At 36.7% G+C, this 27558-nt stretch overlaps 1 protein-coding gene across 10 annotated transcripts in view; it reads left to right on the top strand.

Annotated features, from left to right (window-relative positions):
• Positions 1-27184, top strand: part of RFX3 (regulatory factor X3) — a 322424-nt gene extending 295240 nt beyond the window's left edge. For 8 of the 10 annotated variants that reach the window (XM_033237219.1, XM_033237221.1, XM_033237216.1 and 5 more), the window contains 2 exons: positions 16598-16640; positions 20209-20746. In XM_033237219.1, the coding sequence (XP_033093110.1) occupies positions 16598-16640; positions 20209-20447 (282 nt within the window). In that variant the 3' untranslated portion in view covers positions 20448-20746. Of the gene's footprint in view, positions 1-16597; positions 16641-20208 lie in introns of all 10 variants that reach the window. The other 2 variants (XM_033237213.1, XM_033237214.1) reach the window with 2 other exon arrangements.
• The last annotated feature ends 374 nt before the right edge of the window (positions 27185-27558 follow it).

The following is a 27558-nucleotide window of genomic DNA, read 5'->3' as shown; positions in this document are numbered from 1 at the left end:
TCCAGAATACCTTAAATAGTTCAAGTCTTTCTGATTTGTACTTTTACTTGTCATTCTAGAAGCTCCACAATACTAATTGCACAGTTCTTTGTTTGATTTGTATAATCAAAGATGTAATAATACCTGGAAACAACAAAGGACTTTAAGTCAGAAGTGAATTCTACTTCTAACTCTGTCGTGTCTACTAGTATAATCTTGGGCAAATCATGTTGACTTGTGTTGAACTCCAGACTTCTGATCTCTGAAATTGATTTATCATTTATTAACAAGTTTTTCTTGTGCAAATACTCTATGCCAAAGCTATCATGATTGGGATATAATGATGAGCAAAATAGATTTTTACCCTGCCTTCGAGGAGCTTAGATTTCAAGTGGTGGATATATATTTAAATAGTCACATAATTATAGCCGCAAACTTTGTTAAGTGCTATGGAAGAAAATTAAAGGGATATAAGAACGCTTAAAAAGCATGGGGCCCTAAATCTAGCCTGGTAGGACCAGGGAAGGTTTTCCCAAGGAAATGATGTTTGAGGTGAGAACTAAAGGACAAAAGATGTTAACTCTGTGAAGAAAGAATCTGAAGGTAAGGGGTGAAAAACACCCCAGGCACAGGGGAATGTGCACAGGCCCTGACAGAGATGGGAGGGGGCACAGCCAAGGTGAAGTTATCCTGGGAAACCTAACATTCAAGCACCACAGAGACCAAATAAACACTGTCAAATGCAACTGACAAGAGGAAAATTGAATTAGGATAGAAAGTCTAAATTTCAAATGAAGCTAACACCTACATAGCAATTGTGTGCCAGGTACTGTTCTAAGTGCCACATATATGTGTTAATAACTCACCACAGACCTATAAGTGGATACTATTATTACACCTATTTTACAGATGATGAAATGAGAGGCCAGGTGCAGTGGCTCATGCCTGTAATCCCAGCACTTTGGGAGGCCAAGGTGGTGGATCACCTGAGGTCAGGAGTTCGAGACCAGCCTGACCAACATGGTGAACCCCCGACTCTACTGAAAATGCAAAACAATTAGTCCCAGCTACTCAGGAGGCTGAGACAGGAGAACTGCCTAAACCCAGGAGGCGGAGGAGGTTGCAGTAGGCCGAGGTCACACCACTGAACTCCAGCCTGGGTGACAAATCAGGACTCCATCTCCAAAAAAAAAAGAAGAAATGAGACACAGAACCAAAAAGTAACTTGCCCAAGGTCACACAACTACTAAATTGTGAAATCAGGTCCCGAAACCATGCCGCCAGGCACCAAAGTCTTTGCTGTTAATCTACCATGCTTATGACCTGCTACAGATCGGAGTAGGATTGGAGTAAGAAGAGTTTCAAGGGCAAACCAGCAAAATAGTCACAAACTTTGCTGGGCATTTGTTTTGCCTTTATAGGTGCTTGCTTTGGAAAAGGTGTCAGTTAAATAGTTTCATAAGCAAGGAAAAAGACTTTCCTTTTAAAGTGACTTAAGAACAATGAATGTATCTTTTCAATAATGTGAACTCAGTAAATGAGTTTTAAAATTAACATTACTTAACATTATTTGAGCAGGCAGGCAGGAAAGAACATGTTTTACATATAAACAAAATACACAAGCATACAAACCATTACTTTTGAATTCACTGTAACACTGTCATTTCAATTGTTATTGGTGTTACTGAAATAAAGACTGCTATACAATGGACTCCCCTAAACTGGAAGCAGCTTCACAGTCCCAAAAAGTTTTCCTCTAAATGTCAGTATGCTACTACATTAATACTGACTAGTAAATTATTTAAAGCATATGCAATTGTAGAGTTTATTTTTGCCTAAATGGTAAAAAGGAAACTATTTATTTATTGCTAGAATTTATATAGTTTTTAAATTTTCATTTAAATATAAATTTGTCCACAAGCTTTCTGGCAGTGGTGAAATTTTAAGAGTAGGAATAAAATAAGTTGCATCTGTTTACACACCTGTTAAATAAACAATTTTAAAAATCATAAAACTTTCTGTACAACTCTGACCAGAAAAATTGAGCAGAAAAATTTCCTTTTATTCAAATGTTATGGCTGTATAGAATCTTTCTGCTTTATTTCTTTAAAACAGACATAGTATATTAATATATTCACTAAATCTGTAAAATTTTTATTGCTTCATAAAATTATTTTGTTACAAATCTTTTAATAATCTATTAAATATATCTAAATTCTTTTAATCATAATTTATACTTAATATTATATCTAAGCCACCTCTTTTGCCATTTTCAAATAAAGAGGAACCAGTAGAGTCTTTAAGTATTTAATTGTGAATATCAATATAGAAAAGATAATATTTCAGTAATATTTTTTGAGAAAAATTTAACCTGTAACAATTTAACATCAAAAGAAAAATGTCTTGGATTCATCAAAATTGATGTACTTGGTTAAATTTTTTTGGAAGGAAAAAAAATCTTCAACCTAAAAACTGAAGAAGTGCAATAATAATTGAACACGTAAGCTTTTGGGATAAAAGCTCAGTGAAAGAATTCCATTTGGTGGAAGTAGAATTACAGTCACAGTAAACAAGTATTGGTGCTTAAAGTAAAATCAAACCAAAGAAAAACAAAGTTTAGCGAGCATTGTGCTAGTATGACTAGGGAATACACTTTAAATGTGCCTGTTGAACAATAGACTTGTTATAACAAAGTATTTTAAAAGGAAAGAACATTATCACAAGTCGAGATAGTTTGTAGGAAAAAAAAAAATAGAGTCTTGGAACAGTAGTAGCTTAGAAAATGTAAGGAATGCTTGTCAAAAGTTATATTGTTGATTGTTATTTATAGTAAAGCTTATTATTTACTATATTAGTATTTTTCTAATTGAGGGCAGGCCTTGTGCCAATCACTATGCTGGGTGTCTTACATTCTTATTTAATGTTGACCAAAACCTTGGAAAAGATGTCTTAGTATCCCTATTTCACCAGTGAGGAAAACAGAAATTGAAGGTTGTCCCAAACCAAAACTAGCAAGTTTTGAAAGTAGGACTGCCTCACTTCAAATAGTCAAATGGGATGGGCTTAATCTATATTTCAGTTTTTCACCATATAAATTACATAGTTTCAGAATAGGGACTATGTGCAACTCCCCAAAATACATAAACACATAGACACACATGTTCTCTCTGACAATCACAAGCCAGGTGCCTAGCTTATAAGTTTTTATTATTTTGTTTCAGAGTTTTTTTTCCTCTGCCTTACAGGATGCCTCTTAATACTCTTGCCATCTTTTCCCCTTGCACTTTTTGTTAGTAGATGTTTAGAATATGAAAACTAAATGGATATTAGTCTAAGCAAATTGCATTTGGAAAACTAAATCTGCCAGAAAATAACAAATTACACCCTTCAGCTCCACTACAGCCATCCTGAGATCAGACCTAAATCAAACATTTTTTTAAACAATTCATAGTTTGGTTTTAGTTGTAAATCTGCTCATCTACATTAGCACAATTTCTGACAACTTGAAAATAAATTATAAAAGTGACCCCAAAGTTCCAGAGAATTGGCACCTTGTCCCATTTTTCTTCCTTTTTCCTGGTTTGTCATTCTGTTCGTTTCTCTTCTTGCATTTGAGAAAAGAATCTGTTGACTCAGCAGCCCAGGGCTACGGTTCTTTCCCTCTGGAATCCCTGCTCATTAGCTTCCTATGCATGGCTTTCTTCCCTGCTGACTCTGGGCTATAACCTCTCCTCTCATCCTCTTCAGGGAATGGAGAAAATTTTGCTTATAACCGTGATCTAAACAATCACACAATAGGTACCCAAAAACTACTCACTCAAGGAAGGAGGTACAAAGGAGTGAGAGAAGGACAGACTGCCAATTGATAGGACGTCTTCTTGGATTTCATGATTGATACCCTAGATTTCTTTACTCTGGGGCCGGGGGGGGGAACTCCTAGACCAAAAAGTGTACCTTCTCCTCAGAAAGTGCCTGTCAATACTATTTCAGAGAAATACGATGAAGTTGGACTTTCGTAGGTGCTTACGAGAGCACTTTTCCTAAAGAGCTTAGAAGTGGGAAAAGAAACCAAAATAGAAGTTGAAGACTTTTAAAAATATTTCAAGGACTAAAATGGTCACTGTAGACATCAGGAGAGAAATCTCATCAGCACACAGTCCTCTTCAGCAAAGTCCACCACTAAGTTACTTGTTTAGTAAAGAGTTTCTCAGGTAGCACTGCAGCTATTTGGGCAGACCCAACCAGAGAAAAAGATTCTCTGGCGTAGAGTAAGCATGACGGTGCCACCTACTGGCCACTTTGCCACACTCTGTCATCCTGTGACACTTTGCCACACTCTGTCATCAAGTGGCTCTGGCTTTGAGATTGTCTTTATGGTGGTTTTGCTCTCAACCACAGGTGAAGATGGTGGTTGCTGGCCCCCCCGATAAATAAATAGCTCTTATTTGGGATAGGTAAATTTCTAAACTCACAGGAATTGTTTTCTGCCTTTCTTTACAGCATCCTTGTGTGAAATATACTGCCATAAAATGTCATAAAAATTAGAGATTTTCTGCAAGAATATGGGCCTTATGTGATGATAATACAAGCACTTCAAACGTGATTGATGCTTGTTGTGACGGTTTTCTTAGTACAAAGGGAACATGTTTCTACATTGCCACTCTGATTGTCTCTCCAGTTAATGATTTCCAGAAAAGAGAAGTGGTATAATCAAATTTAAGATATAGTCCTCTGATAGAATAAATTAATGCTATGCTTTCCTATTAAATAATATAGGTGTTTTCAAGGGGAGCCAGATTAAATTAGAAGCAAGGTTCATTCTATTTCCCCAATGGCTTTACTTGCATAAAGGATGTGCTGCCTGGCCCAGCCCTGCAATTTGCAGGGCCCAGGATACCATATGTCTAAATATTTTTAAAGTTATGAATCAGACTATAAATAAAATCTGTTCTATCCACCTACCTTGACAAATATGTCTTGATAACAACTTGGAAGGCTGAGTTTGGATTTGAAATTCTGTCTCCCCTGAGTTCCATACCAGAAAATAGTGACATATACATAGCCAGCCCCTGTCCCCAGCCTCTGGCCCCTAGACTGCTTCATCACTCCCCATCTTATATTATGAACAGCTTTGTGCTCAGATTTGTGGACACCTCAGCCCAGTCCTCAAGTTTTGTCTATGTTTTGCAAACAGCTGACCCTTTTCGGCTGTCTCTTCATGCCTCTGAATGGTAGAGTTGGAGAAGAGACCTGCTGGGACCTGGAAGGGATCTCAGAGCCATGGGGCAGGGAATTCTAGGGTCTCAGATAACAAGAGGTGATCTGAGAGGAGGGAGGAAAGCACAGGCTCCAAGAAGTCACATCCAGTTGGCTCTGTGGACTCCTTACACTGTAAGAAAGGGAATGGCAATGGAAAAGACAAAACAGAGTTCTCCATGGTGTGGGTCTTGGGCCAAAGGCCCCTCCCACTTTGGCCTTAATGGTGGTGTTAAATGCTCCTGTTTTTGAAACCACTTTTCTCTTCCAAGGCAACTGAGGCTGATATTGTAATCTGAACACTTCACCGCCTACACACTCACTCGTGTGTCTTAGGCATTTAAAAACATTTAGGTACACCTGTTGCTGTGTACCCAAGGCAGGCAGAAAAGCCTGAACAGTTAGAATCATGCTGCCCTGTGTACAGAGTGACCAGTAGCACACATTGCCAGGATAGCTGTCTAGCCCACAAGAGCAAGACCAACAGCAGCTACCAGCAGGATTTGCCCACGTGTGGAGCAAACTGCCAGAGATCTTGGCCTTCTTAGCAGGTTTCGATAAAAACTATTTAAAGTTACATAGAAAAGTGCACATACACATACATAGAAAAGTAACCAAGGAACACAAAGTTTTACCAAATGGAATGTTAGTAATCCTTTCAAATATTATGAAACCAGAAATTAAAGTCAGCAACCTTTTCCTTGGTTGTAAAACCATGTATCAATGCTAAATGCAAAATGCTTTGATTTATTTGGTTCTTGTTTGGGAGACATTTAAAGAAAATAATAATGCTCTGGACTCCTTATATTGAAATTTCAAGATGTTTCTTTTCACCATCAAAAACATCCAGAATAGCTGCCATTACCTACCTTTTTTGAATCACTTTTACTATCTCTTTTTTTTTTTTCTTTGAGATGGAGTTTCTTTCTTGTTGCCCAGGCTGGAGTGCAATGGCGATCTCAGCTCACCACGATGCAACCTCTGCCTCCCGGGTTCAAGCAATTCTCCTGCCTCAGCCTCCCAAGTAGCTGGAATTATAGGCATGCGCAACCATGCCTGGCTAATTTTGTAGTTGTATTTTTAGTAGAGACGGGGTTTCTCCATGTTGGTCAGGCTGGTGTCAAACTCCCGACCTCAGGTGATCCACCCACCTGGGCCTGATCACTTTTATTAACTAAGGTTAATAAAAAGATTGCAGAGCTATATATTATTTGTAAAATTCAGAATGTTACAAAGTTCAAGCTAAGTATGGAATGGTGAAAAGATAAGCCTTGAGTCAGGAAGTTCCAAATCTGCTTGTGAACAATCTTCCTGATTCTGTAAAAAGAGCTTTTAAAGGCCTTATTTCTTCACTGACTTCTTTGAAGAACAGAGAGAAACACTTGGTTAGGCCAAAGGTTTACATGCTGATACTCATCTAAGTTCATCAGCTATTTCCAGTTGTGTAATCACCCCCATTGCACCAAACACATGCACACACAAGCACTTCATCCATTCTCAGGCCAGCCCTTCTCATGGTATTTGCTGGCTTGAATCATAAATGGCTTGATCAGTACATAAACTGACTTCCAGCTCCCACCCTAGATTGAGTTTACAGTGTCAACCTGAAGTCAAAGCCCACAGTACCCTTCCATTCTTAGACTGTGCTTCCTGGAATCCCACTTAGCCAGAGGTATTTATTTCATTTTAAAATCATCATCTTATGACCTTATTATTAAATGGAATTCTATGGTTTTATCAATAGTATTTGAAAATTGAGTTTTAAAGAGAATATGACATGGTAGAAGCACTCTTCTAGGTCCCTTTGCAAACATGAGCAAATTGAGAGTCCTCATGTTAACACTGTTCATATATTGGGAAGTCTAAGGCTCAAAGAGTTTAACTTGTCTGGGATCACATAATTTTTTTTTTTTTTTTTTTTTTGAGACAAGGTCTTGCTCTGTCGCCCAGGCTGGAGTGCAGTGGCACAATCATGGCTCACTGCAGCCTTGATCTCATGGGCTCAGGCGTGGGATCACATAATTGATAGTGATAGAGTTGTGATTCAAACCCACGTCAGACTGGCTCCACTTCTTATGTTCCTCCCATGCTGTGTTCCATGCCTGTATTTAAATTCTGTACTTCCCATTTAATATCTTTGCAACCTGGGAAAGTTATATATAATATCCTTGCTTGAGTCTTAGTTTTCTTCTCAACAGAATAAGCATAAGGACATTTCTTCATAGGGCTTTTGTGAAGATTAATTTACATAGGTAAGTAGAGTAGATAGGCAGGCATACAGGCACATAGTAGGTTCTTGATCTTTGTTAGTTCCATCTTCTTCCCTTTGTGTAAATATATAAATATCTGATAAGTATTTGCTTGCCTTCTACTCTGGATTAGATTTTTAAAAATCAATTCTGCATTGACAATCCAAGTAATAATATATATAATTAGATCATCATTTTTTGGACCATACAAAGGTAAACTTAAAGTTGAAATTGATAAAACAGATGACAAAAAGACACATGAAGGCATTGATAATATTGTACTGCAACTGGAAGAATACCCTGCAAACAATTTTTGAGTCAAAAGATTCATGATTTTGAATGTTGAGTCAAATGATTCATGGAATTACAAAGAATCCAACAGCATTCTTTGGTATGTAGCCAAAGTGGGAATCAAAGGCAAACTAATTCAATGCTTTGAAAAATACAAACAACAAAATAGAATGGGGAAACAAGTCAATTAGAAAAGAAAATGGGAACATTAGAGAAGAAGCATAAACATAATTAGTTCTAACTAGACAGTCATAGCTAGACTTGAATTAAATCTTAACTAGTAGAAATGAATGAAAGGTTTTTTAAGTACTTGTGAAATGGAGAGAAAGGATAATATATAGAATTTAAGCAAGTTAAAAGGTAACTTCCCAAAGAGATATCTTATTCCAGCCACAAAATAGAAACTATTTCAGAAAACTGTATAATCATTTGTTCTTTGGGCCTGTGACAGCTTAAAAATCTTCTTTCCTAGAGCAAATGATTCATTCACAGAAACTGGCAAAATGTATACGTATACACATACATACATATTTTCTCCCCTACATTTGTTTATCTAAAGTTACCATTGCTGGCAGAACTGGTCTCCAAGGTACCTGATAACCCTCAAGTGAGTAGTCTTTTCTGGTTAACATTTTCACATATGTGGACTATCTGTTGCTGATGATCATGTTCCCAGGTCAGCAGGAATGCTTCTGGCAATGTGGTGTTTGCTTTGTGTGCTGGGCCGTGTCCACTGCCTGTGGTCACTTCCTCCATCTGATCATATGCCAGCACCTTGGCCTCTTACTGCTGTCCTCTGCACAGCATGGATCCTCATGGAACCATTGAGAAGTGCTAACACAGAGGGCTTTCCAAGGTCTTTGGGGCTGCTTGTGGTGCAGCTGGTAGCATGGGTTGGTACTCATGAAACTGTCCAGAGAACCAGGATATATCCTCTTCCTTAGTGTGTACTTTAAACATGTTCGCTTGGATATGGAGCTTAGGACTGCTTTGGCCCCACTACCCCTCAGTATATTTTGGTTTCCTCAATTTTGGTTTCCACTTCTTTCTCTGAATGACTTCCTTGTCAACTTCCTTAACAATGTTCAGCTCTGTGAACCTCATAGACTTTTTAGATGCGTGTATGGTTTCTACAGTCTAGACCTTGAACTGCATGCTGTAAACACTTTCAGACCGTAGGAACTTGTATATAAAATTAAAAGTCTGTAAATGAAAAATAAAGTACAAATGTACTAGTGACAAATGTATCATAAAAGATTAATTGATTCCTACATACTGCTGTACCCTACCCTTAGTGAAGAACATAAACAAAATTCAGCAAAAAATTACTATGTTCCAAATAGCTTAATCTGGTTGGATGTGTTTCCTCCAATACTAGAAAAAAAAAATGTCATATGGTTTCTCTCAAGCAAATGTGATAATTTTAAAAAATAACTTATATATGTGTAATAAGCAGTAGGATGGGCGTTAAGATGTCCACATCTTAATCCCTGGAATCTGTGAATATATTAAGTTACAAATGAAACTAAGGTTGCTAATTGGTTGAATTTAAATGGGGAGATTATCCTGGATTATCCAGGTGTGCCCAACGTAGTTACAAGAGTAACTACATTGTTAGTATGTAGAATACTACATACTAACCTGAAGAGAGAGGTGGAAGAATCTGTGTCAGAGTGATGCAGTGTGTGACTCAACCTGACATCGCTGGCTTTGAATGGAAGGAGGCAGAAACCAAAGAATGATGACAACCTCTAGAAGCTGAAAAAGAGGGAAAAAAGTTCTTTTCTAGACACTTCAGAAAGAACCACAACTCTGCCAACACCTTGATTTTAGTGACTCCAAATCCGTTTAGTAGTTCCGACTTCCAGAATGACAAGATAATAAGTTTGTCTTGTTTTTAGCCACTAAGTGTGGTAATTTGTTGCAGCAGCAATAGGTATCTGTTACAGTATGAAAGCTATCTTGCTCTGAATGAATATTGCTCAGTGATGACTTAAGGATTATAGGTTCTTCTTCCAGTATATTATTTTTTTCTTGCTTCCACCTCTCCTTGCCACACATCTTACTGTCCTTTCTCCATTGGTGACCCACCCTGAAAGTCATCATCATCTGGACATCTGGAACACTCCCTATTTGCTTTTACCTATGGAGAACTTCTATATTAGACTCTCTCTTTACATCTTCACCTGCCATCCAAATTGGAGCAAATGTCCCATTAGGGAAGCTTGCCCCACCTGAATTAATAATACATGTAAACTTTTCCCCAATATTTTGTCTTGCAGACTTTCATGCAATCTTTTCTGTCACTCTAGACTTCTTCCTTCTTCTTCCACGAATGCATACAATTGAACACCAGCTTTATTCTGTCTCTCTTTGCCTATATATGCAAGTGCCCAGCGAAAGTAGAGGAAGATTATTTTTCTAACTCATTTCTGTCTTTAAAAGCTGACACTTGTTTTTTCCCTTGTGACCTTCATCAGTGATGCCCATATGCATGAGCTGTGCTCTCTTGAAGCCTCTGGTTCCATTTCCTTCCTGTGATCCAAGTCCTTATATATCTTTCTCAAAGATAAAAATCTTCTGTTCCCTTCACTGTTAATGAGCTGGAGCAGGTCTTCTAGGGTCTTACAAGCTCTTCCTCTAGTCAGGTGTCAGCAAACAGTGGTCCACAGGCCAAATCCAGCTCATCATCTGTTTTTGTAAATGAAGTGGTTGGTCTTGGGGTGGGGTGCTTTTGGGTTGGTTTGTTTGTTTGTTTGTTTGTTTTTGGAGACTGAGTCTTACTCTGTCACCCAGGCTGGAGTGCAGTGGCACGATCACAGCTCACTGCAGCCTCGACCACCTTGATCCTCCTATCTTAGCCTCCCAACTAGCTGGGACTAGAGGTGCGTGCCACCACGCCCAGCTAACTTTTTTGTATTTTTTGTAGAGATGGGGTTTTGCCATGTTGCCCAGGCTGGTCTCAAACTCCTGGGTTTAAGCAATCCGCACACCTGTGCCTCCCAAAGTGCTGGGATTACAAGCATAAGCCACTGTGCCCAGCCCTGTTTTTGTAAAGTTTTATTAGAGCTACGTCACACACATTCATGTACCTGTTATCTATGGCTATTTTTGCACTACAGTGGTAGAGTTGAACTAACTGTGACAGAGTCTTAATGGACTATAAAGCCTAAAATATTTACCATCTGGTCCCTTACTGAAAAACTTTACCAGCCCCTCTTCTTGACAATACACTTTTTACTTTGCTGCTATCAGTTTTGTTTTATTTTGTTTTGTGGGTGATAGTTAACATAGTGATATTAGACTTGGACTTATAAATAGAGAAAGAAGGAGAGGAAGGATGAAAATGTGCCTACCTATAAATCTGTAATCTGGATATACTAACAGGGAGATTTTCTGTAAGATGCAATTTTTCTATACAGCTTTTGGTATCCTTTCAGAGTACTGGGATAGTAGAGTCAGACTGATTCTGCATGTCTGGTCTGCAGTTCTTGGGAGATAATGATGATACTTATAAATAATAACAATATTGATAATGGTGGTCATTTGTTAAGTGCTTCCTATGTGCCAGGCACTATGTGAAGTACTTTAACTTGGTTCTTTGGAAAGATCCTAATTAACACTATTGGGGAACTTGTTACAGATTTGCTTAAACAATTAGCAAGCGATGGCTGTGCTTACAAAGAATTAATGATACGTATAACATAAATGTGATTATGATTACTCACTAATTCTTTCTCATGGTGGGGTAAGCTCTTCCAGCAGGGAAGGTGTCCCTAAGGGTGAGGTCTTCATCCCAATCTCCTGAGCTCTTTCCTTCTGTCCTACTTCTGTTCCAGTATGTTTCTCCCCCCTCCCCACCCATGGATCCCCACCTCTTTGCTCTCTAGGCACCCTGACTTCCTCTGCATTGTTTCAGTGCCCAAACATTACAGAACAAGGCTTGCCTGCCTCACTATGAAAAGTCAGCTGTTGCTGAACTGAATGTGCAACAGTCTCTTCAACGCACCTGTGGGCTGCATTCTCCCATGCTGAGCCAGGTTCCTCTCATGGTGACCATGCTCAGGGACAGGTACTAGGCCTCAAAATCCTGTAATAAACAACCCAGCTGCCTGGCTACAACCCAGGGTCTCTCAGGGATCCTGCCCATTGTTGCCCTGACTGTGCTAAACTGTTGCCCACTTACACTTCATGGACATTGCTGGTCTTACATGAATATATGTGCTAACAGACTCTCACTGGCTACCTCGAGCATGCATTTCCCAGCCTGCTGTTGTCCAGTGAAGTGTTCATTATTTTGACCCTAGTCAGGACCTGGAGGAAATAGTCTATAGGATAGGAAGTGTTTCTTCTCTCAAACAATAGACATGCTTTCTCTACCGTCTGTTCTAGTTTCTCTTCGAACGTTTCCTATTTATCTCTCTGACTGATGGAATGTGAATTCATACATTGAAGGCCATATGCTTTCTAACTCCAGAGCACTTTTAAAATCCCTTAATTTATATTTCTTTCTCCGTGTGTGGGTGTCTCTCTCTCTCTTTCCCCTTCTCCTCCCTCCCCCTCTCTCTCACCCCACATCCCATCCCATTTCTCTCTTTTTTTTCTCTCTCTCTCTGATTCTAAACCAAGGAGAATATCTGGTCTCAAATCTAACGGCACCATATTTACTACTTGATGTTAGACAAATCAACTCATCGTTTTCAATAGCTGTAACATGAAATCTAAGCACTTAACTTGCAAATCCCTCAGTTGTTTTGGTGAGGCTGAAATGAGGAAGTACATTCATTCATCTGGTAAGTATTTATTCAGCCTTTAATGTGTATCAGGCACTATACCAGGTTCTGAGATACATTTATGAAGAGAACAAAGAAACTTTCTTACCCTATGGCAGTGACATTTTGGTTGGGAAGACATATATTAGGTGACGAAACAAACAAAATAAGTTTTGCAGGTTGTGGTGGGTGCTTTGCGGGAAGTGAGCATGATGCGGTGACTGAGGGTGACAGGGACAGTGATACTCAAGATAGGGCTGCCAGGAAAAGCCTCTTCAGGGAAGCGATATTGACAGTGTGACACTCGCAGTCTGTTTGAGAGAAAACCTACTGTTTACTGAACTGCAGACACACCTTGCAAGTGGTAAGATGTCACGTCAGTGAAGAGTAGTCCCCTCTAATCCTTTGTGCAAGAGGAAAAATTACAAAACAGTAAGTTTTCCCAATTTGTGATGCTGTAACTTCATAGTAATCACTATACTTTCTTGTGAGCTCCTTTTTTTAAAATCTAAATCTTTTACTACTTTCTCCTCTTCTGTTTTTTGTTTGTTTGCTTGCTTGCTTGCTTGCTTGCTTGTTTTTGAGACAGACTTTCGCTCCTGTTGCCCAGGCTGGAGTGCAGTGGCATGATCGCAGTTCACTGCAACCTTTGCCTCCCAGGTTCAGGCGATTCTCCGGCTTCCACCACCACGCCCAGCTAATTTTTGTATTTTTAGTGGAGATGGGGTTTCACCATGTTGGTCAGGCTGATCTCGAACTCTCAACCTTAGGTGATCCACCTGCCTCAGTCTCCCAAAGTGCTGGGATTACAGGTGTGAGCCACCATGCCTGGCCTCTCTTCTGTTTTTGATTTGTGCTGGCCTCATCTTGTCCTCTGGCCCCTGTCTATGGTACTGTTTTCCTTCTGCCTGCTCTCAATCTTCCCTGCCACTGTTCATACCCTTCCTTCCTGCTGCTTGACCTGCTGCATGCCATAAACCCATGAAATTGGTTTCCATTTCTAAGACTTGAACCCTATACTTCTAAAACCTTCCCTAAGGTTTCCTAAGCTGCTCATTTTTCTACTAACCTACCTACCGTTCAGAATATAGGGAATTTCTGCTACTTACCTCCTGAAGACAGGAGTATTTCCAAATTGATCTGACTAGAATTGGCTGGCATAGTGCCTGGCACATAGTAAATCCTCAATAAATATTTATCGACTTTTAATGAATAAGTGAACTGATTTTGCTGATCTCATGCAGTCTGTCTACAGGGTTAAAGTGTTTTTTCCTCTATAATTTTACATCTGTTTTCCCCTCACATGTAAAATGCATATAAAAGCCTTCACCTTCAGCTCTATAGGATAGTAAAATCTGATCTCTTCATCAGAGGATTTAAAAAAATTTGTAATCTACTTTCTCTATTTGTCGTACATGTAAAACTTTGTCGTTGATCCCAGAGACACCTAGAGGCATTGACAGTGTCTCTGAGATTCTTTGTACATTGTCCAACATAGTGCATAATGACAAGCCTCGGAATTTAGTATGTAAATGGATTTTTGTTAATGATAATAACAATCACTGAGATTTCAGCTGTTTTGGTTTCTGTTTTCAGCCTCTTCAATTATCAAATGTATTATTCATATTAAGTAGAAACGTCTAAGGAAAATCTTTGTATTAAGGAAGTTGTCATGTTTTCAGAGTTAAGTAGCAACTAAATGCAATGTTTCTTTTGAAGAGAATTTTCAAATGTATCCAGAGTTTGGTTTTAGACACTCTGTGTGATATTATTGATCAGCAATAGCAACAATAACTTAGCTACAAACAACTTTCAGAGACTTTTCAACAGCAAATAGAATACTCACTTTTTATCAGTATAAAGTTGTGTTTAGAATCATCACTGCCAACTCTTTTCAAGAACTTAAGTGTTAAGTATTCCCTTAAATCTATATCTTCTTGTGTTATGTCAGTTAGTAATAACTTGTAAGTGATCCTTCAGTTTTGAACATTTTCTGTTTATAGTTCTAAAATATTTAAATAATACCAAAAATTGATGAAGAATCCCTTTGGGTTTTTGTTGTTTAGACTATATTGTTTAATTCAAGAATACCCACATAATTTACGCTGGATTTTTATTTAGACTTACACAAAGACCTGACCTATGTGATCAGAAACAACTTCAAAATTTCAGTATTTATGATTTATATTTGTTGCCCTGTGGGATGTATTAGGTTGGTATAAAAGTAATAGCGGTTTTTGCCATTACTTTTAATAACTCTAAAAAATAACTCTAAAGCAGTGAGGCAGACTTTCAAATAAACATACTAATAATTACATGTCTAGGAGGCCCCTGTCTCCTTCAAAGCAGTCTACCTAGGAAAGCTACACATTTGTTCCAGTAATGCTGCTATGGCTTAAAAATGTTATGGAATGCCTCTGAAATGCTAAGACGTAAAGGTAAAATGACATTATTTTAAATAACCTGAATTGTGGCAGAGGTGAATTGAATTTTGTTGAGTAGTCAAATCATCCCAGGAACAAGTATAGTAAATAAAATCTGGAGTGTTGCTTGGAGCCATAGTTGGATGTAAAATAACAAGATGGGCTTTCCTAATGATGCATAAACTAACTCTTGAAATTGTCAAAGAGGAATTCCAGAACCTTGGACCTTGGAATAAATGTATAAGCTGCCAAGGTAGGTACTGTGAAGAATAGTACTTGTCTAGGTAGGGAAAAAAATATGTGTATGTTTGCAAAATAAGATCAGTTTTATTACTTTATAGACAAACCTTGTAGATGAAAAAAATACTCCTATCATGGAACTCTTTATAAGCAAACTTCCGAATGTAAGTAGAATTTCTGCCTCATCCTTTCTAAGCCTGTTGAGAAATCTGGATTTCTAATAATGACTTATTACCTTTAAAAAGTAATGTTTGGCCGGGCGCGGTGGCTCAAGCCTGTAATCCCAGCACTTTGGGAGGCCGAGACGGGCGGATCATGAGGTCAGGAGATCGAGACCCTCCTGGCTAATACAGTGAAACCCCGTCTCTACTAAAAATACAAAAACTAGCCGGGCGAGGTGGCGGGCGCCTGTAGTCCCAGCTACTCGGGAGGCTGAGGCAGGAGAATGGCGTAAACCCGGGAGGCGGAGCTTGCAGTGAGCTGAGATCCGGCCACTGCACTCCAGCCTGGGCGACAGAGCGAGACTCCGCCTCAAAAAAAAAAAAAAAAGTAATGTTTACTGTTTTAAAAGTAGATGCTTTGCAGTTTCTCTTCACCTTTTTTTGATTAGCTTTGTTACTCTATTCAATTTTTATTTCAGTGTATCCATCTTTGTTCACTCTGAGATTCTCAAAATGTGTTTTCTCATTGTAAAATTATCAAACTGTTGAACTAAGTTAGAAAATAATATCTAAACCAAAGGCTGTTAATTGTTCTCTATTGTTTCAAGCTCTTTTTTGTTGACATTAGTAATGATCAGATGCCTTTCTTTTCAAAGTGAGACCCTATTATCTAAGAGAGAAGTCTCAAATTAAAGATTTTGTAAAAACAAATAACCCTCAATTTTGGAGTTTCTATTATATTTTTATGTTTATTAATAAAAGCTTTAAAAATAGAGTTCAGCCAAACTGCTGGATATTGTTTCTCTAATGTAGAGACTTCCAGGTGGACTCATCAGCCAAGCATTGGGGGGTGGAACTGATGTGTCTTGCTTGACTGGGGCTTTTCCAAATTCATTTTGCCACATCAGTCTTCATCCAAGTCATCCAGGCCCCTGTTTCTTCATTGCTGAGTTGAAATAATAAAAGGTAAAATGGAGCATGGAAAGCAGAGAAAATTGTTATCCTTCTGCAAAGAGACTAAAACAGCTAAATTGTGACATAATTTGAACTGTTCAAATTTGACAAGTTTGATTGGAAAATTATGTGACCCATGTAATTAGAGATCAAAATGGCCACTAGTTTGCAGTTTTAAAGAGTCATAGATTGGTGTTTTTACCACAGACTGATAGAATATTATTTTATTCTGCCCAATATTAACTACTGCACAAATGACTATTGTTTTGCAGTTTGGTGATTTAAATGCCGTGTCTCCTGGAAATCTGGATAAAGGTAAGAATTGAAAATAATGTACATTTTAAGAACTTTTTTTCACTAACAAATTCTCATAGAGGAAAATACAGTGTATGTTTACAACACTCTGATTTTGCAGAAGTGGCATACAAATCCTAGATAAATGTGAAACTCCTGTCTTTTCATTATTTCTCCATTTTTCCCCATCGCTATGCCTTCTACATATGAGGTATTTTAATTGCAGATAATTGAATTTAAATGTAGTTATAAAGTTCTTTACACTTTTTGCCTAAAGTTCATTACAAGTAACAAGAAATTATTTCTGACCATGGCTAGAGTCCTGGAGATAAGTGATAAAATTGGATGAGACATTTTTATTCAAGGCCCACCAGGCAAGAAAAACGATTCCTTGGCTCACCTACCTCACCAATTCATACTTTTGTATAGAAAAAGAACTCAGAGATAGCAGTGAGGTTTACAGTAAATGCAAGATTAGTAGTGGTATAGATGAAGAAAGTAACATATATACTTCTGAAATTTTAATAGCAGCATTGCCACTCTAATATACAGTATAATATGATAACATGATATATGTTTCTGAAGAACCTCAGGATCAACAAAATCACACAATAAAAAAAGCAAGGTGGACTTAGGGGGAGATAGAATGGGGATAGAGCACACAAATCTTACCCACCTTTATAAGCAGAGCACAAGCAAAACAATACTGATAAAAATACCAGTGCAATTTTTAAAAACAAGTAAATTTTCTGTTAAACACTGCAGGAAACAGAGCTCTTTCTTTTAAAAGGTGGCGGAGGGAGGGAGGTATTTTGAGGTTTTAAGGAATTGTTATGGTTATTGACTATCAGAGACAGGTACAAAATGCACAAAAACTGGGGAGAACTATGCACTTAGCCCTTCCAGGCCAGAGTCACTGGGGAAAATGAGGTGAAAGGAAGTACGTGGGGAGTCTGTAAAGAGGTTCAGCGCTGTTCTCCAGAGCGTGCTATATTAAGGTACTCAGTACACTAGCAATGCAGGGAAATTAGAAGATTATAGCCAAAAAAATTGTTACTACAAATATAGGATTAACCAAATAATCCTCAGAAAAATAAGTCAATGATGATATTAATTAGTAATTTTAGAGCAAGAAATGTGGTAACTGATACCCATGTCCATCATAAAGCAACACTGATGATATACTCACACCAAAGCCTCATAACCCAAATTTAGGAGTTTCATCCCAGGGTGTCCAGAAGGACAGTAGAGATTTACTACGCAGTCAGAGACTGAATTCCAGCCAGGCTTCTTCACACAGTGCTGAACGACAATCTTCTGTAAACTCCTGTAGCACCTAATTTTAGTTTTTATGCACCAAATTTCCATAACCTGACGTAGATTCCTAGGAAATGTCTTCAAGTTTTTATAGAAGCATAAAATGTCTACAGAATTACATTCCTTTGTCCTTAGGACCTGGAGAATGGGCTTGCTTTTGTAAGTTGCTTTGTAGATTTTCCAAAGGAAACCTGTCACCCAGAGATAGACGTAAGCAAAACGTACCTGGAACACTTAAGTTTGTCCAGTCCGTTATCTCACTACCCTTTCCATCCACAACAAAATAGACAGAAGGACTTTCCTCACTTTGTCTCCACTGCCCTCCCTGCCTGAAAATGAGTTTTTTTCTTTTCAGTGCTCCCTTTCTTATTATTTTGACACTAATTTCTTAGGCACAGGGAAATCTGTGGACAGGGAGCAGAGAAGCAGTGTGACTTGTCCTCACCTGCTGGAGGTGGCCACGCTGGTCCCATTTACCCCCAGACCTCTTGATGGCTCTTGAGATAGAGCCAGATGGGCATACTCAGGGCCTAAAGATTGAATGTGAAATCCTAGGAGTTTTTGAGGGCTTCTGCCACAAAATGAGAATTCTTGTTCTGATAATAAAAGGAATATTTGCTCCGTATAAAAATTTCAAATAATACAGAGAATTAGAAACTATAGAAAGTGAAGCTTTATTATCACAACCCTAAGAGACTACCACCATGAAGAGTTTGTGTGAAGATCCTTACAGACATTTTTGTTTTATGTATAAAAAGATGAAAAACCAAAACATTTCATGCAAACATGTTTCAAGTATACCCTCTTGATGAAGCAAATGTCTACAAAAGGTGTCCTTCTCCCTGTAGCCCTTCAACCCTTTGAATATACTTGTTCTGACACACTCAAATATTATCATTAAGTTCCTTTTCCAGAGGCAAAAAAGTAACTTGATAAAGTAGGTGGACCAAGATGTCTTTTGCCTCATCTAAGAGCACTTCTTTGTTTTATTGGTCACTAATGCATGACACACATTTCTAGGTAATGCATATTAAACTCCACCTGTTTAATCACAAATTGCCATTTCTCAGACCTTGCTCCTGGTGGCTGTACACTGTACAACCATATATGGAAGCACTTTTACCTCTCACTGCTTTTTTCTAGAACCAACTTTGCCCCAGTCATAATGAAATAAGAAAAGTCAAGGGGCCTTGTTTATAGAGACAGCTGCATTACCAGAGATTTTTGCTGTGGGTGTCTACCAAGTGGTAAAGCTACAATCTTACTGCTGGCAAAGAATCCAACTTAATCTGACTAAAGAGATACTTGTTGCACATTCATTGTAAGTGATATGCCATAGAACACTAGAGAATGGAGACCTGACTCTGTTTATACAAGCCACTGTAATTATCCCTCATGAAGAGGTATTCTGAGGAGACTGTCACACAATAGTAAAGCTGTATATGTGCATTTTCTGTCTCTAATGTACTTTTGAATTTTAACAGTGCATACTGGAAAAAAATTACATGGCATTCTTTTATAATGATGCCTGAGTTAATATAAAATGTATTACAATTTGGGGGTAACCGTGACTATATAATGCATTTAATTTCCAGAAATGAATACCAGCTATTAACAGTATCAGCTGCCAAGAATGGAAATCCATTGCACATTTTTAATCTGATACTACTGCCTCAGCCTTAATAATTTTTATAATAAAAATTAAGGGTTTATTTAATACTGTGACCATCTATAACACTGATGAATGCTAAAAAGTCTTACAGCAGCCTCTGTTTATACATGGAATAGTAATATTAAGAATCAACATAGTTCTCACTCACATTAACGCTAGCATAGATAAAATGTATATTTAGTGTAGATTTTTGGAGGAAACAAAACTTTTTTTGGATTTGCGTTTTCAGCTCAGTACATTCCTCAAAAGTCAGTGTAATATACCAAAGTGACTACTTTATTATGACACAAATTATGCCATTATTTAATAAAGACACTTATGGAAATTCCAAAGGCTTTTTTAAAAAAGTTAATGAAGTATCAATCACAAATTGCCAAAAGTAAATTAATCTCGCTATGTTTGAAAGAATTATAGATGCATCAATACAGCATTGATATGAATACATTCCGATGAAAAGAAAACCTATAAGCTTTGTTTCCTGAGAAGAGCTAAGATGTTGCTTTCTTAATGTACTATATTAAAGTGTTTCTAAAGCACGTGTTGATTACTATTTTCTAATTTGTCTTCTGATAATAGTCTTGGTTTTATTTGTTTGTGCAGATGAAGGCAGTGAAGTGGAAAGTGAAATGGATGAAGAACTGGATGACTCTTCAGAGCCTCAAGCCAAAAGAGAGAAAACAGAGCTGAGCCAGGCATTTCCAGTGGGCTGCATGCAGCCTGTTCTCGAGACTGGCGTGCAACCAAGCCTCCTGAATCCAATTCACAGCGAGCACATTGTCACAAGTACTCAGACTATCAGACAGTGCAGCGCTACAGGAAATACCTACACTGCAGTCTAAAGAATATTAAAGCATATTTCTCCAGCTTACATTAACCCTGTTGATATTGGGCTTAAGTTGAAAATTTAATAAGCCTGAAGGTCGACTGTTGTCAAATTCTATCTGTGCTGAACATTAACTTTTTGGAGTTGTGAAATGGAATGGGTGTATGTATTTTGCCAGATTTTTTTTTTAACGTAAACAAATTATTTGCCTCTTAATAATGAATTTTTTCCCTTAGTTTCAGGTGTCAAGAAGGATTTTTACAACACTTAATGTCAATGTTTTGTTTTCTTATAATTAAAAAGGAATTTACATTTTTTTGTAGCTTAAAATATTTTATTGTTGATTGTTAGTCTTGGTGTATGATTTCATGTGTAAGTTTTTAAATTAGATGCACTTCTGTGAACTATCAAAAGAAATGATTGTTTTGATTGACACTGGAGGCATGCCCATTTGGCAGCAGATGCATCAAATTTGCTTTTGAAAGGTGCTTTTCATTGGACAGAACCATAAGACACTATTTTGATAACATTTTGAGTACGGAGAGAGAATACAGAGCATTTTTATTATAGTGCTAGAGGGTTTGGAAGGTCATCTATTTTTCTCTGAGGAAAAATTGAGCTGTGCATTTATCAGTTCAGAGTAAATGACAGAATTGCAAGAGATTATGCTAATAGGTACATAGTTTGTGTACATAATTATTAAACCATGTTAACAATGCAAGCTTCCGTTAAACATTGAATTTTAACTATTATTTGCATACCAATTCCTCTGTTTAAAGACTACTGATTCTGTATTTGGGACCACTGCACAGATGCATTCTGCTGTTAAGTGGGGGCTGTTATAGTTAGATACTGAAGCAGGAAAAAATGACTTGACTTTTTTTTTTAAGTGTACATGCTACTTATACTGAACTGGACATACAGGAAACCATTCCATTTGGATGACTTTCTTTTATTCCAGGTCTTTTTCCTAATAGTAGTTCAATATGCTGCTATTATAAACGAGAATTTATAGAATGCACGGAATGTAGCAACCTACATAATGTTATTTCCTTCAAAACTATTTCCTGGTTTCTAAAGTATGTGGATTTAAATTGTAAACAGAACCTGAAGGCAGTGTAACTGGCACACCTCACTGTTACTTATCCCCAATTCTGTAGGATTTGGATAGGTGGCTGGATGGACCATTGCCATTGAAGAATGTACATCAGGGATCATCGTACCTCGGCTATTACATGGTGCCTTAAAACAGAACTGAAGCTAAGGTTTAGTAAGGTTTATTTTGTTCATGTGACTAACTCTTCAATCCATTTGACAAAGTGTGCCTGTCATTTTCAGATTCCCGAAGTAAGGACAGGTGACATGTTCTTCAAAGGAAATTTAGGGAAAACAAAGCAAAACAAAAAGACAAAAATCAGTTCCCCTCTTTGAGTGACCGTGGATCTATTTTTTATTCTTAGAGCTGAATATTACTTGATTATAAATCAGATTGCTTAAGGGTGTGGAATAGCAGGCTAGTTTTAATACCAACTTGTTACATAAAATCATATATGTTTTAGACCATTCTTATTTAGTTACAATTTTAGAAAGTTAACAAAGTAAGCAGGTACTTATCGAAGTGCATCTTTTCAGTCTAAATGTTTGTCTGTGTGTCTAGGTGCTGGTGTGTCCACATGCACACATGAGTGCCCATGGGGCAGGAGTCTGCTACAAAGTCAGAAGGTGAGATCCTAGAGAGTTATACCCAGCCCCATTTTAATTTGCATGAAAAGCCAAGGTTCTTTTAAGCACTCAAATTCTTTAATGATTAAAACACAAAAAAAGGCACATCTGTTCATTTAAATAGTTGTAAAAAACTAATCAGCAAAAATAAATAGATAATAAAGCCAAAAAAAGGAAAGCACAAAATGATTGACAGATTATCAAATGAGGCCTATATTAAAACCAAGATGTTTATCTTTCCAGTGGTATTGGGGTAAGGGGGGTGGGGGGTTGGAAAGAAGAGGTGAGCCAGTCTGTAAAGTTAGAAATACCAAATGGCTTATCAGGTAATACACAGTGTATTTAAGCTGCTGTTGCTTGATTGCCTCAGACTACTCAAATAACATCAACAACATTTCTTAAGTAAAATTTAAATATTTTAGATGTAATTTTAAAAACTGATTGAAATTTTTTATTTTACAACTCATATATTTGAAAGTCTTCACTAGCATGGTAGCATCACCTTCATCTCAATATCATTTAAATTACTGTCCCCCTTTTTCCTCCAAAAAGACAATGGATTTGTACCAAAACACACACACACAAAAGGCAAACAAAACATGGTAAGCTGCAAAAGATCATGTATCTACTTCATTGTGCATAGGAAGTGTTTACAGGTAAAATTAAAATCAAAAATTGAAAAAACACTCTTCATTTTGGCTCTTCTTTCTGAATTTTTTCAGTTTCCTGTCTCTACCCACCATCCTTTGAATGATACCATATCTGTATTGGACCAAATGTATTCATTGGTTTCATTTTGTTTATTGGATGACTTTAAATGTATTTATTATCATTGTTTCCTTTAATTTAATGTTGGATATATTTGTATCATTACAGGAATCTGATGATAATGGGCAAATTTAGATTGATGAGGCTTAGGGATCGGGGATGCTCCAGGATTCAACATTTCTTCCAATTGTTCATGGTTTGTTCTAAATTAGGACAGATTAAGAACTAATAAACATGATTACATTTGAACTAGACTCAATAAAAATATTCTGATCTCCTTTATGAATATTTAGGAATATTCTTTGTGACTAATGTGAGTAGTTTGGATCAAAACAAAAAGAAGACCTATGGTTTATGCTACTTCTGGTTATTTGTAGTTCACAGTAAAACATGCACACACATACACACAAACATTTTCATCAATTTCAAATTTGAATTGTGAAATATTTGAGAAAATAAAAACATAATTTATACATTTGAGCAAATTTAGCAATCACATTTATTGCATTTATTTCCATTTTTCCCTTTTTTCATTCATTGAAACTGGGTTTTCTAAATAATATTAGACACTAACACTCTTAACAGATTTATTCACAAATGACACAAGTACACATTTTAAGACTTCTTTGTATTTCTTGCAATTATAACCAATCACTAGTCATGAAATATACCTACGTAAACCAAGTGCTACACTTTCAGTGAGGAAGCATGTAAGGAAGCTATGTTGACTGTTTTTAAGTTTCAGAAAAGATATTTTCATATGATAGGATTGAGTATCATGGGTATAGTTTGATCTTGACATACTTTGAAAATCATACTCAGAAGATTTGCATTCATGAAACCAATGAACAATAGGGTGGAATGGATGAACCATCTCCTTGGAAGACAGGGCCCAATTTTCAATTTTTTCTTTGGCTATCAAGTTGCTAGTCACTTATTCAGGATTTTCATCCAAACTGTGTTTGGACTGACTGTATAAGTCTTACTGCCTTTTCAGAAATCTGCTTTCCTTTGTGTGATTTTTCTTGTACTGTATAGCACGGTTTATGCACCTCTCTTTAGATGGTGTACTTTAAAACAAAGTAAAATTTAGAAAATGGTTTTAACACTGCATACCTAAAATTAGTAGTGTGCAGCATTGACTGCCTTTGATTTGTAGTAAACAAGTAAAAATGAATATGTTCTTGTAGAATGCTGTAAAAGTCATTCAGGAATGAATACGGTTTTAGTGCCGTAATCATGAATCTTTTTATATGAATGCACTGTCTAAAAGTGCTAAATGCATTTTCAAATTTTTAAAAATTTCTCAGATGATATATTTGAAATGTCTAAAATAATGCTGTGCTTGAAACATTAGTGTAAAAGAAAAAAAAAAAATGTGTGTCACTGTGATGTTGGTCCTCCCTGTGTGGACACAAGTAGAAAGTAAAAACTTGGCAAGTCACCTTTGTGTACAGTTTGAGGCAGTGGTTATATACAATAAATTGACCTTTATTATATCCCCCCGACACACACATTCTTGGTGAGAAAATAACAACCATCCAAAAATTGAGATCAGAACTTTTGTGATCTGTATGAATCACACCAGATCATGGGGGAGGAGGATTGGCATGCAGTGCTATTGAAAATTGGGCTTGTTGCTAGATCAGAACAACCTCCATGTATATGGTTAGAACAAATCAATTGATGGAATCCTAGTATTTCTGCAAGTTTGGTGATTTTTAAAAACTGGAATAGAAGCATTAATTCAGTGCTTAGTTCTAGTATTAGAAAACCCCTTTGATGTAATGCCTTGTATTAACCCTTTGAGCATTGTAAGATATACAATGGGGGACAAAAGCCTTTCAGATCATTTATTTAGACTTAGACCGGTAAAGTATACTCTATATCCAAATGTCTAATTATGCTGTTTTTTTAAAGGGGGGGGTAGGAAGAGAAAGTGTTTCCACGCCGAACACTTGCATTTTATATACAACTCTTAATTTTTCTTCAAGAGGGCTTGATATATTTATTCCCAAATATTCACTGCCATCTAAGTAAGTGTACTGTTTACAGAAGAAAAAAAAAATCAACTTTTCTAGCATCACACCATAGTTTCTAGAAAAGGAGGACAAATACATGGGCCTGGATAGACCTATGTCATAACTGATTTCTGCACATTGAAGGTACCTAGATTGCCTTTAAAAGGTATAAAGAAAAGGTTAAGTTTCTTTTTTTTTTTTCTTTTTTTCCCAAAATGAAACGAAAGATCTCATTTATTTAGCTTTAGAAAGTACAAGTGTAAGTGAAGCCTTAGGAAGAAACGAGTTCAAGTGGATTAAGAGAATCTGAACTCTTTGGGGGCAGTTAGGCTATTTGGAGTTAGATCGCTCATAAAATATTGTTTGGGAATTTCACACAGGGCATAATTTTATCTATGCTCCAAAACTTTAATACTTTGTCAAAAAATTATATATAGATAGAATGGAGAGCAAAGCACTTGATTTTAAGCTCATCTGTCAGGAGATGCTATGATTACTGCTTCTGATATCTCTAAATGTCAGTCTGCTTACACCATTGCTGATTTTGTTAAAGGGAATCTCTTCGTGCACTTGATTCCCTTTGTTCCCTGCGTGATCGAACATGAAAGCAGTGTTGTCTGCAGATGTGCTTGCGCTGCCCTAGCCGGGCGCAAATAAGAGTGTAACCTATTCTGATGTCTGGTGAAAGGACATCCATAGCATAGTGCAAGTATGCCGTAAACGTTGCTTTTTAGGCAGTTTAGGAAGTCAAACCATGCAAATTACTCATGTGTTAACATGCAATACTCAAAGGGTTTTAATTTAACTCTCTTCTTTTGAATTCTTCATGATGATTTACTGTAAATGCTTCTCAGTTTGCATGCCTTGATCATTGCTGCTAGTGATTTTATGTGCCAGTAGACCTGAGTTTAGTTTACCAATTTTACTTAAATAGTAAAAGCCACTTACAAAGTGACTGCCTAGGATTTTTTTTTTCTTTTCATTTGAAATAATTGATAACACTTTTTTTTAAAAAAATATATGTTTTGTCTCTTCTTTTATTTGGTTCTGGTTTGATTATTTTTCTCCCCTCTTTCCTTTGTTTTTTTAAATAAATTATGATGTTGGGATTGGAAGCCCTGAGTAATGAAAATCTTTGGTAAGAATTGTTTATGTAGCTCAATAATGAGGACAACAAATCTTTTTTAGAAGAATTTTGATTCTGGGGAGGAAAGAAAATATAAAAACTCCCATTGACTGTTGATAACCAAGTAAATTTTTCCTTCAGTAAATTAGTGTTTTTGAAGAAACGATCGCCTTGTTTTAACCTGCTAAACAACAATTTTAAATAACCCAATAAAGAAGCTATTGAATTTTATTCGTTTAAAAAGCATCTTTTGTACCAAAGCAAATTTTTTTCTCTACTCATTTCCATCATCAATTTGGACCTATGGTGGTGACCAATGCATTGGTTACAGAAACTTTAAGTGAGTGCCTTGAAAAAACTTGGAAATTTGTGCCTGAGGTGGTAAACTTTTAATTAGGTTAATTGTAGTGCTTACCAATCAGTAACTTCACTATCACTCAGGGCTTTCGTACCTTCTAGGTAAAACTTCTTTCATTGTGTTTTTTTAAGATAACTGTATTTTTTTTAAGTGCCATCATTTAAATTTCACTTAGTAAGTGGCCGATTACATTATTCAGTCCCACAAGCACAGAAACATAGTAACACTAGGACATATTTGAACATTTATTTTACAATCGACTGAATATATTATGTAAATGAGGTAAGCAACTTTTGTAGAGATTGTATGTGTGAGATAATGTAATGTTCTTTTCCAGTTTTTGGACTACAGTTGAATAAACTTTTTAATTATTTAAAAACATCTTTACCGAATAACATGTGATGGTTTTTTGTATAATGTATTTGATTTTGTAAATACGTATTTCCTGATGTGATTTTTGTGAGAAATGCTAAATCTTTTAGTATATCATGTCCTCTCAAAATTGGCAGGAGCTAAATAATAGTTTGTGGGCGATTTGTATTGTGTACTGTACAATAACTGGGGAACTTTTATAATTATAAAAATATATATTAACTTTTAGTGTGTTGTTTAAACAAATGACTGGAACATACTAAAGATATTAGTAGGATTTTTCTGAATATTTCAGACTTGAACTCAGGCTAGCTTTCTTGTGTTTTTCAAAACAAAATGGTGTCTTGTCTTTTAAAATCAATAAATTTGTTTCCTTGTTACAAATACATTGGAAATGGCTTGGGTTTTTTTCCCCTCAAATCACTGCCTGGAAGCTAATAATACAGTACCTCATCTGGAGGGTAGTATCTGTCACTCATTAACTTAGAAACAAAATTAAGTTGTTTTCCTTTTTTGTGTCAAATGAAATTGGCAATATTTACACATGAACAGCACAAAAAGAGAAAATTATAAGCCCAGCAGGGTACAAATCTTACCCTCAAAGAAAATTAATGATTGAGTGCTATATAATTTCAGAAGCTGTCACATTTCCATTGTAAATCCAGATTTTTGAATGTGCATAGTGTGTTTGTTTTATGTCACTTCACATTGATATTTGGCACTCAAGTTCCTTTCTTACATTCAACTTGCTTATTAAAAT

Source organism: Trachypithecus francoisi, unplaced genomic scaffold, assembly GCF_009764315.1.
Source record: "Trachypithecus francoisi isolate TF-2019V2 unplaced genomic scaffold, Tfra_2.0 Lachesis_group16, whole genome shotgun sequence".
NCBI lineage: Eukaryota > Metazoa > Chordata > Mammalia > Primates > Cercopithecidae > Trachypithecus > Trachypithecus francoisi.
Note: the sequence above shows the minus strand (reverse complement) of the source record. Positions and strands in the feature narration are given on the sequence as shown.